Consider the following 12,420-nt stretch of genomic DNA (forward strand, 5'->3'; position numbering starts at 1 on the left):
TTTCTACAGGTCATGCTGATGAAAAGTTAACCTATTCTCCTTTAAAAGGCTTCTTATTTCTGAGCCACTGCTCCTTCATTGAGAGCCTTTTCCATGAAAGGAGAAACTTTCAATCATTATCCTGAAACGTTTTCCAGTTAAGAGGATTTTTTTGCATGAACTTTGGATAGTTTGAGACATTTCTGTAGGCAAAATATTTCTAGGATATACCAAAATTCACAATGCCTTCAAAGATTCTGCTATGAGAAAGCATTTTTTTCCCTAATACTGCATTTTTTTGTGGATTATTAATCAGAACACACTTAGGAGTCCATCACTGATCACTTTAGAGTAATAAAATAAATAGCAATCAAATATCACTTCCTCTAGGATGGAACACCCCACAGTAAACCTGAGAAACAGGAAACCCAAAGATTATATTGCTACTGTTATGAAAACGGCCTCAATGAAAGCTGAAAAAAACTAGGAGTGGACTAACTGGTAGACAAAACGATTTCAAACATGAGTTGGAGGAAGAGCTGCTGATGTACACTGATCCTAGTGCATCACAGTTTAATGAGACTGAGAGGATCCGTTGCCTAAAAGGTAATACGATAAGATAGCAAATAGAAAATAAGGTTCTAGGGCACGCAAAATCCTCTCTCTCAAGGAGAGTCACTTGAGGCCAGCTACCTAATACAGAAACTGATTGGCTACCCATTAGCTCACAAACTACAGACAAATTAATCATCTTAATTCTGGTAGGTCGAGTTTAATTAGAACTAGAGCCTCATTCAGTAGGCCATCTGCAGAAATTACCTTTTCTTCGTGGTAAAGTAATCATAAAACAAGCCAAGTAAGACATTCAGTCTTCAGTATACATCTATTATAAGCACTGCACTTCCCCTCCAAAGAAAGTACTTTACTACTTGCTACAGGAATGCTGAAACAGTAGAAATTTATCATCTATTTGGATGAACAAAAAGCACAGTATTGGTACTGAGATGATCACATGGCTTGATACACAGGCTCTTTACTGTAATCACAGAACAGAGGGCTAATGGTTATCTACATGAGCTGAACTGTAAGTCTGTAGAAGTTTAGCATAACTAAATTTAAAAATTATCACCCAGTGATAATGTGGAGTCTTATTCAAAATGGTATGATTCTATGCAATAACAACACAACAGCATCCCCTTCTTAACAAAGTCATTAAATTTAAAAACAAAGTTATAGCCAGTTTTACCATAAGCACACATTGCGTGCCTAATTGCTACATAAGGAAAATGTGAACTTCAAGGAAAATTCCTATTTTAACTTGTACCTTTAAGGGAGCAAAGCAATTTATTAGCAAATGTTGAATTTAAATTTTCTCATCTTAGTCACTTAGAATCTCAAAGCAGTGCATACTAGAAGCACTGTTATATACAACCAAGAATTTTCTGAGTTTACATAGAAAAAAAGACTATTCAGCTAACACTTATCCAAAAGCAGACCAAGACCAGAGAACTACAAACTTCAACATTTATTTCAGAGATAAATATCTAAACAATAACATTAAATAACTGTTATAATTCACTTCAAGCATGTTGATCTCACTGTGGCAACACGGTCCTGATACCTGGTCAGAATATGACTTTGAAGCTACCCTATTAACTTAAGCATACAGACAAATTAACTCTTCATGAATAAGAAAAGCAGTATTTTAATAATTAAAAATTAATAAAATCCCTGGAATAAAAACATATAACCATATTCTAAAATTTTCAACCCCATTTGCTGCTTACAAGTCACATCTGTCAACCACTGTTCATAGCACAACACTCCACTTAACCCTTACTCTGCTTGCCATACCACTACTTTGCATTAGACCTGTAAGTGGTACTGTTGCATCTGTGAGGTCAGTTCTTGAGTCTACCTTGCTCTTAGGCCTCAGGTCCCTGAGGTCAGGTGACAATTCAGTGGATAATAGAAGGAGACTAGCAAACCTCCTACACTGGTCTTAAGTCTGGAAAAGGACTTCCTCCTAGCATCACCACTTCAGTGGCAAGAAAAAGTTGCTGGGGCTCCTGGATGGCCATGGCTGCAAAGCACAGTCCATAAGTACAGGGAACATTTCTTCTGAGTTTCACTAGGATTTAAGCTAATAGTTTTGAGTGCAGACATGCATTGTGCACAAAACTATGCTTAGAAATGCATTAAAATTGATCCAATGTAGAATTATCTTTGCTCTTCTGGATTTCAGAAAAGCTTAGTCTTTAGAAATTTGATTTTAAAGTCTAGAACACAAGATCTAATAATTTTAAATGATAGGTCTGCCCCGTTAAGTTCTTTGAAAAGAATCTCTGTTTAAACACCAAGGCTTCATTTGGCCTTTCAGTTAGCATTACAGAGCAAAACTGTTTCATTCCCAAAGGAGTTTCAGGCATTTATAATAAAACAACTAACCTCTGCCTCTTCAATAATTATGTACTACCAAGAGAAGACCAGTATAACCAAAGATAAATGCACATGCTGTCCCCCCAGAGGACATTAAAGATATCCACTTTATGGCAATTACAGCTTCATGTGACTAAGCTTCCTGTAATCAAACAGTTATTTAATAAACAAAAATACAGTATACTATTTTTCTGAAATTAGGGAAACACCAGTAACCAGCAGAATCCCCAATTTTAGATTTTCAACAAATATAAAAAAGATCCTAGAATTTTTACAGAGGCAGATTTTATTTATTTATTTATTTATTTTTATCTTCTTTAGTCAGAAGCTACATTTTCTGGGATCTCCTCCCTTCCTGAAAAAGGGACAGGAAAAGAAGCATGAAACAACTTTATGCCCAAGGGAGATTACTTCATGTGTGCAAAGGAACCAGTCACATGCTGATAAGGGCTGTGGAATACCTCTATCTTCTTCAAACAAACAGCTATCTGAATAAAGCCACTTTATTTTTTCCAGATAAAGGAAATATCTCCTACCCAAGATTCAAATTACCCAGCTTAGTATACAGCCCCTAATAGCACTTGATCAAATGCATATTTTTGGAACAAAAAAATATTGAAACATTGAAACAACTGGCTACAGAGTGCTTAGTAACTATATGTCATCTTCTATACGCACCTCAAGACTGGGCCTCGTTAAGTCTGTACAAACATACACAACCATTTAAAGTCTTGTTAGTTACTATGTACTTGCTATGATAGTTTTTTTTAAACACTCTGGATCTTCAAATATAATTTTGAACAAAGGAGAACATTCTCATTCATATGTAATAATGTAAATCAAGTTAGGGTTTAATGAATGTATACTTTAGATCAACCTATAAAAGAATCTGAATCCGATAATCTCTTTAGTTAAATTGTACTGATTTTTCACAAGGTCAGCTGACAACTTGGGTGGTCAAGAAGCCGTAATACACATTAGTTTTGCTATCAGATCATTCAAGTTGCTGGAGGAATTACCTTCAGACTGAAAACGTTGCCCTAAAAAGTCTCAGTACCAGTATTTTCAGACAGTGCTAAGCATATCCTATATTGCAGTCTCAACAGTACAGAGAAATATCAAAGGGACAACAGAACTTAAACAGTTTCAGCATTCTGTATGTCCTGCTACCTGAATTAAACCTTGATTTTTTTAGAGGGGAATCACAGAACATAAAAAAACAATCTCCACACAAAAGCTAGAGTCTGTGAAAATAAGAGCCTCATTTACACTGTTTGGTGTGCATTAGAGGCCTATGAGATATGACTAATAGTTCTCCATGACCCACAAAATGCCTGAAATATATTCAGGTAAAGAAGAGCCACTGCTCTGAATGAAGCGTCCTAAAGTTTCAGACTCACTCATTGCTGTGAGTGGAGAGAATCCTAAGGTTTCAGACTTGCTTTTTCTGCTTACATTTAAGAATTGCCTATATCTTTGAGAAGGAGGCACACTACAGTGAAGTGAGACTCGCTGCTAAAGAGTATTAGCTTTGTCACAGCTACCCGGCCAGAGGCGTCAGTATATACCCACCCACATTCTCAGTTTTGTAGCATGGTTGAGAGGTATAGACATATCCATGATACTACAGTTATATTTGGCAGAACTTTCACAGAGACTGTTTTAATGGTTAAGGTACCATTAAATGAAAATAAACACATCCAACCAGCAAACAAGATTCCACCTAAGGAGTGGAAAAGACTCTTCCTGGGGCCAGGGGAAGTGTCATTTACTAGGTTTCCACTGTAATATCAAACATGTAATCCCTTCAAAGTTCAACTGTTCTCCAAATAATTACCAGTTTTAAGTTTTAATTTTCTTTCTTAAATGATACAAGGGAAGGTGGAAGGTATTTTATTTAAGAAGGACTAAATCTTGTTTGACTTTAAAAGTGATTGTGTTATCTTATTTATACTTCATTAGCATGAAAAATCACTTCACCTAATCTTAAAGTTTTGTCTTTAATACGGCATAAATACATGGCAGTCTTTTGAAATCTTTACCTGGGCAAGAACAATAGTTCTAGCAAATATGACAAACTTAAAATAGCTGAGTTACCATTTTACACATCCTTGTATTATACTTGTATATAAGTATATTAAGGTCCCAGTTTCATATTTAAACATTTTTTGAATGGTGAGTGGATGGGAGGAGCCTTCATTGCATCTAAATGCTAGAAATATGCTTCTATACCTGTTTTAATTTAGAAACTGCTTCTGATCAAGAAGTTCAAAACCTCCTAACACAATGCCAACAAGACTTTTGGAGCAGTGAGAAATTTGTCATCCTTGCACTCATAACTAGAAAATATTGTAGCACTCTAGTAAATATTGCTGAAGCATTAAAATAAGCTTCTCTATTTCAAACACTAAAGTAACTGCTGAAACAAAGTCGTCATAATGTTTTTCACTTCCAGTGTGGGTAAAAGACCAAAAAATTTTCTGCTAGGCCAGTCCTCGGAAGTGGTTTCAAAATCTGTGCAGAAATAGTTTAACCAAAAGAAATATGATAACAAAAAATATAATCAAGTTGAGGTCATGACCATCACCTCTAATAAATATTAGATCAACAAGGTAATAAATAATCCTTTAATCCACCTGACAAATTTCCGACTGTAATTACTGAACAGTCATAATCTAATGTAGAGGAAAAGCAGGAAACATTTTCTGCTCTGTATGGCCCACTAATGGAATCTTCCTTTAGTTGCCAAGGGTCTCCAAGCACTTTTGTAATGAGCAAAGGAGCTACAGTGGCCATGATGCTATGGCAGATGTGCATGCTGATCTTTAAACTGACCACTACTGAAATACAGACCCAATATCTTTCAATCTTGAGACATTTTCTGAGCCCCAAACAAGCACTTCAAGAAGCACAAAACAGTAAGGACAATATTCTGATACTTTGAAGTATCAGCTGAGATAAGGAAAGATTTCTCCCCTTCACACACATGGCTAGAGATCTGAAAAAAAAGATTGCTATCAGCTCTGAAGTAGCAAGTTTCAAACCAAATCTTTTTGGAGACTTTAGCTCACATGCTGTGGAAGAGGAAAGTCAGATCAGCTGAAGAGAACCTGCCTTCCCCCCTACACCCTGAAATTCTTGCTAAGGGCTGTGCTAGGGGTAACTGAAGCAACCGCTGAAACACAGCTGGCTGCAGCAATAGTCTAATTTCAGTAAACTAAATTCAAGGTTTGTTAACTTTATTTAATGCTGAGATCAATAGTTGTACATAACTTTCTTCATCAGCCATTTGGTCTTCCTTCCTATGACTACTACGAGCCATGAATTCTTCCTTTTAGAGGTAAGCACCATCTTAAGTGGTCCAACTTTTAATCTGCTATTGCACTGTGAGTTATATACTATCGTCCAAACCCTACAGTAAACTGGTACGTAACTTCTTGTAAAATTCACTTCCATCAGTTCAAACATAAGCTATTAAAAACTCTAAATTCTTAAACTTTTTACCACTATATTCTACTTAAACACAAAGAATAAATGACTTAGAATGAATACTAATAAGCAATCTTTAAAACTACAAACTTCTAACATGCCAATTTGCATCTTTAGCTCTGTATATTGCATTTTCAAACACTAATTATGGAAAAAGTGCACTAATATCTTTCACTATTCATCCCATTTTATAAAGTGTTTTTTGATTAAAAGTATTGTTTATAAGTGAAGAACTGAGTGGAAAACTACATTAAACATTGACATATTTCAGAGGCTGAAAATCCTGGAGAAGGACAGACTGTCATGGAATCTACATATGAAAGCCAGGGCTATTTAATTACCTGAAAGTCAAAGTTGTGAATCACTGAGGCCCTGCCACTAGTCCTCAACTCTTTTGCCCATGTCAACCACCTTCTTCATACGGTGCTTATATGAAGGATGCTTCCAGAATCAATTTTGATCAGCAGAAAAGGAAGTTTGGAAGATTGATGACAAAGAATCCCCCCAAATTACCAAGACTCAGCTTGTGAGCTAAAGAAAAATATTTCTCACCTATCTCATGTTATCAATTTAACTACAATATGGCAGAAAAGCTTGGTACATTGATTACCTTCTGCTTATGTACAAAGGTCTTAGTCTAAAAAAAGCAAACTGGATAACTGTTTCACAGATGTTTCATTACATATAAACCCATTTAATATGCTAACAAGCTATATTCTAAGATGCTCCTAGAGCCAAGAGTCCCAGTTGCTTTTCACAAAACTCAGTTATATTCCATAAATTGTTTTTGACAAACAATATTTTTGAATTACGTGCATTCCTGATGTGTAAATGCTAGGAATTACACCAGTGTTTCAACCATTCGATAAAAATTTAAAGTATCTTAATTTAATACTCACTATAGAAGCAACTCCAAAAAAATGAAGAGATCAGCAGAAAAGTGTAATTTCCCACCCTTAAAAAGGGAAGCAACTAATATTTTGCTAATAATAATTTTGTTAATAATATCTTGTTTTTAGAACTTCCCCTTTGAACATATGTTTAAGGAAGTTAATCAGCCCATGAAGATGCTTCCAAGAGGCACGACTACCAATGAGATTTTTAAAAGCAACTTCAAGACTGCCTCCAAAAAAACAGTTATCAAATATAAAGGCAAGGCAATTATTCATTAAGTAGCAGCTTTCTTCTACTTCTCTGAAAAATCTGTGTAAGTATGTAATAAGTTACTTAGATGGAGGTGAAGAAGAGTATGCAATTATAACTCTTACCAGACTTAATTAGGTGGCCTTTCAGCAATTGTCTGATTCAGTGACTTCCGACTATATACTCCTATCTGGGGATACATATAGCTGATCGTATATTTGGATATCTAACATAGGCCTACATATACCTGCCTCTTTCTCCCTACTTAATGGAAAAATTTGAGGCTGCTTTGGGAATTTCAAGGAGAAAGCAAGACTAATTTATGCCGATGTCTGGCCTGCAGAGCAGAATTGGTTTGCACATAATAAAAGCGAAACCCTTCAGCTATATTTATAAAAAAACAAAGTAGCCAGAGGATGCAGAGATGAAAGTCACATGATACCACAATTCAAAACATTTAACATGAGAAAGTAATCTCTGGCCATTTTAAATCAATACCCTTTGGAATAGTCAACAAAAACATCACCTCTTCACCATCAATTAAAGGTATCTACTTCAAGTCTTCTCTCTGACTATTTTGAACATCTGCATTTTTTGTTTACTTTGAAAGAGCTCTGCATTCTTTAGCTTGCCTGGAGATACTGCAAGTTTCCCAAGTTTACTGTACTAAAGTGCTATTGAAGGCCATGTTGTAAATATGGCTCTGCATTTGCCATGAAACACTGAACACTAAGTGTATATATTTCCCTCTACATTTTTGTAGAAAAGGCATATCTGAAGCCAGCATAAGTATTTGTGAAAGTGAAAGACAGGTCTTTCATTCTGATTTATTCTGAGACTGAAGTGGGAACCAAGAGCAATTTCTGCTCTATCACAAAAGTATAAATTTTGAACTGAAAAGAATAAGCAGAAATAGGAAGATGAGTCTCAAATTGATTAAGTATAAAATTGTGCCTTTAAACAAGGTAACTCAACTCCTTTTTAAAAAAAGGGATAAAGGCTGGTCATGTGTACATGATTAGCCTCTTAAGGGAATCTCAAGACTTCATTATGAAAAATAGAAATTAAACCACATTTTCTTTTAACTTAATTTCTTCAGCTACAGTAGCTCACTATTTAAGCTACAATTGTTTGATTTTATTGAAAAAATCCCTTATTGCTATTATGAAAGAGTGAATGGTTTCACATCTGCCATATTAAAATAAAGTACTTTTGAACTATAAGCATTGTGCAACATTATCACTGATTCAAACAGCATTCTATTTAGTCATTACCATGCAGTGATTTGACTGGTTTACTTTTTTTTTTTTTAACTTGGGATATCTCTAATGTGAAGATGCTATGATAAACAAAAACACACTTCATCTTTCTTCAACACATATCTAATGAAAATACTGCAGTTACTTGCTGAGACATGACCATGATGATTGGAAACCCAGAGTAACTTAATCCCATAAATGGTATTTTAATGAGGCTGAACTAAAATTTTGCACAGAACAGGAAACTTCAGTTCTTAATGACTACAGACTTGATAAAAATTACAACTTGAAAACAAGATGATTTCACACAAATAATGACAGCTGTTGAATTCTTGTTTCTGCACTTAAAAAGCACACGTACCTTTTCCTAAATGTGTATTTATACTCATGTATCTAGCTGTTCCTGTAAGGCTCTTGTGTTCTCGATATGGTATGTGCTTCTTTGTTTCTGGATCTATATACTCCTTTGCCAAACCAAAATCTATAATATGAATAATTTGCTGGGTTTTGTTTCCAGGTCGTCCTATTAAGAAGTTCTCGGGTTTTACATCTCTGTAAATCAAGTTCTTTGAATGGACATATTCCATACGAGAAATCTTTAATAAAAGGAAAAAACGACAGAAAGTTTAGTTTAAGCTTCAGATTGCCACATGAAATTGTGGTAGAAGCTAAGTATTTCTACATTAGCTTTGTATTTAGAGGGCATTACCCTCTTAACTTTAAAACCAAAGGGCTATTGCTCTTAACATGGTAACTCCCAGTTAAAGTTTAAGCAAATGGCACATGTGTCTTGAGTAGATACACCACATCATGTACAGAAAACTATTCACACTTGAAGTCAGACATCAGTCACTATACAACACAAGTTACAAATCTTGACCTTCTTTGAGAACTACCAACAAGTACGTTTCTGTGCATATTAAAACTATAACCAGAAATTATGTCATCAAGCTGTAAGCAGCAAAGCTCCATGTAGATCTATTATACATTATAGATATCAAACTAAAGAAGCACTAGAAAGTCACCAGTATCCATATAACTTCCTTTCTAGGTGTATTGCTATCAAAGTTTATGTATTTGGAAAGGAACAGCAATTACTAATGATGACTTCAGATCTGTGATGATTTAAGGTTTAAAAATGAACTATTTATAAATGCTGTAAATAAGCTGAATGATAGTTTCAGACCTTTCTGTTATCCAATTAAAGAAGTGTTTTAAAGGGACATTTTTACTCTTCATGAGGAAAAATTCTTCCACTATTTAGAGAAGAGGAGGCTCTGGATCTTTAATATTTCAGAAAGACCTATTAAAACATATTGCACCAAAGAAAGAATGAAAAGCTTTGTGTCTCTCTACTCAAGTGAAAAGCATACCATGAAATGCTTCAAAAAAATCTGAAAAAATCTTCATTGAGTAATCTGTACTATCCTAGTATTTCTCAGGGTTTTTTTCTTTATGTTTGAGAACATCCAGGAAAAATGTTAAGAATCCCATCATCCAACTGCTTTCATGGATTAAAAATACTTCTATTTCAAGAAGATTTTGCTTTTAACTAAATATCACTAGAATTCATGATTTCAGGTTGTGATTAAATATGAGAACTGAGAAGACAACAATACTATTTTCACACAGCGATTCTTTGAAAAACTAGAACAAAAGGCAAGAAAAACTATGTAAGGTCTTCCTATTAAAACTGTCTACCACAGGCTCTTTAGAAGACTGAAATACCACTAACACCAATTTAAATCATGAAAAATACAAATCTTCAACAAGTCAAATGTGCATTTTAAAAACTGACCTAGTAGTCTAACACTCAAATTAACATGCATAAATGTATTTTACTTACCAACTGTATGGCTATCATAAGAACGGTTTTAAGAGAAAATGTCCTATCACACAAGTCAAATAAATCTTCCAAACTAGGTCCCAGTAGTTCTAGCACCATGGCATTATATTTGCCACATGGGCCAAAATAGTAGACCTGAGGTATTCCATCTGTAAAAGGAAGATAAAATACTATTATAAAAGGTTAAGATTAATGAACATAAAATTCTTACCTGATTTGAAGTTAAAAATACTTGTCTCACATAAAAGCAACAGTAAAACCTTGTAAAAACTACAGTTACAACAGGAGTAATGAAGGTAGTATCAGTTTCAATAACTTTTTCTGAAAACTACGTTTGGCTTGTGAAAGATTTAAAGCTTTTAAAAAAAGAGAACCTGTCCATTAGCTTTTCAAAGGGTAAAATGAAACAGGGTTTTAAAAAAACATTTCAAGAGAGTTTTTAAATAAGTACCTTTTCACAAAATAAACTTTTAAAATAGGACTGACAAAGCTACATTCAGGAATAAAGACACCTTATCACCAATAAAAATCATTTAAAAATTCAATAGATTAATGAATCCTCAAGTACTGGTAAGTTAAAGGGTATTGATATTAATTTACATAGAACAAAGAAGAAAATACTTAAAATGAGACATTAAGTTTTACATGCATTATTAAAATGAAAATGCTGTTGACAAGCTGTTATGGTCATCACTTGTTAGTATTACTATTTTTCAAATACAAGTATTTTCTGCTTAAATTTGCATGGGAAGGCCTTTCCTGTCTTCTCCTCCTCCACTACTATTCATTTCTATTTAGACAGCACATAATAAAAGCATTTTTCTTAAATCTGAATTAGTTCATTAGAAATCTAAACACCAGAGCTAAACTTAAAAAAAATCTAGCTTTCTAATAGAATGTAAGGTAGACTGAGATCAATTCATTCAAACCATCTGAAGGACAGATTTTTAAATGTATTAAGAACAAATAACATGGGAGATTTTTCAGAAGTCTCAAGGGGAACCTAAGATAAAAAAAATTCATCCTGAACGCACCCTGAACCCACTTTTGAAGAATCACACCAGAAACTCATCTTGAATTCTTACATTCCTTTCAAAATCAAGTCCATGCTGTCCAGACACAATCCATTAAGTTCAATTATTACTGTTAAATCATTAAAATGGTTTAAGATGAAAATGTTTTATTCAAAAACATTTAAAAGTTTATATTAATAAATACAAATCAAATTTTAGTTGTGTACATTTTTACTTTGATTGTTATGAAAATAAAAATTAAGTTCAGAATAAAACATCACATAGCATCTCCAAACAGAAATGAATAAAAATACCCCCTATAAATTAAGGTAACAATGAGACACTGGATCTCATCTTTCTCTGGAGGTCAAATTGAAGTTTAAATATAAAAACATCCCTAATTTTCAGTGTTTTCTTTGAGGTATATCAGGTCTCAATGCTTTCATATCTTATTAAAGTGCTACTTACACTCAAAGCAAGAATATGTAATTGTATCCATTTCAGCCCTGGCTAAAAAATACTTACTGCTTAGCAAATGTAAAAGCAAGAAAAAGCAGCATTTTGTGATTACTTTTTCATCTTTTCCTACAAGTGATAATTAAAACCTTTTCATTAGACCCCTAACAGCCAGTCAACTTAACTGTTCCATTTGCTGAAGACTAGAGCTTGTGTTTAGTATAAAAATGTACAGTCATATCAATACCAACATATTTAACATGCATAATTATACCCATTCCAGAAAGATTTATACATGAATAGCTGATTCCTACAAAGGAAGGAGTACAGACTACATCAGAACATAGTACTATTACTGGTTTTCCTTTTTTTAAAAAAATCATTCCTAATTAGCAGATAAAGGTTCAGGCAAAGTATACATACATATATACATAAAGGGATACCGTAATCACAGAATTCAACTTTTATGTCTCCACTTTCCGGTATGGAGAAATTATACCCAGAAATTCAGACCATTGGAGAAATTATACCCAGAAATAGCGTGCAGCAGTTACCCAACAGACAAGCAGAAACACAAGTCCAAAAACAACAGCCTGAGGGTATAGATAGAAAAAAAGGAACAGGAGATTGAAAGAAAGGAAAACACTTGTAACAGTACAGAGATATATTCTGAGAATCTCTACTCTTATATCTGGATGTTTAAAGCCATCTCACTCAAAAGTATTCTCAAAAAGTTCATCTCCACTATTACCATTGCCTCTGCTCTGTATCTGCTCATAATATTTTTAAATATTAG

General features: G+C 34.0%; 1 protein-coding gene across 13 annotated transcripts in view; it reads right to left on the minus strand.

Annotated features, from left to right (window-relative positions):
• Positions 1-12,420, minus strand: part of CSNK1G3 (casein kinase 1 gamma 3) — an 80,399-nt gene that overhangs the window by 23,560 nt on the left and 44,419 nt on the right. For all 13 annotated transcript variants that reach the window (XR_010886805.1, XR_010886806.1, XM_067315194.1 and 10 more), the window contains 2 exons: positions 10,156-10,304; positions 8,671-8,905 (listed from right to left, as the gene is read on the minus strand). Coding sequence is in view for 11 of the 13 variants with exons in the window: in XM_067315194.1 (XP_067171295.1) it covers positions 8,671-8,905; positions 10,156-10,304 (384 nt within the window). In the remaining 2 variants the exon portion in view is untranslated. The remainder of the gene's footprint in view (positions 1-8,670; positions 8,906-10,155; positions 10,305-12,420) is intronic.

This window comes from Apteryx mantelli, chromosome Z, assembly GCF_036417845.1.
Source record: "Apteryx mantelli isolate bAptMan1 chromosome Z, bAptMan1.hap1, whole genome shotgun sequence".
NCBI classification, from domain to species: domain Eukaryota; kingdom Metazoa; phylum Chordata; class Aves; order Apterygiformes; family Apterygidae; genus Apteryx; species Apteryx mantelli.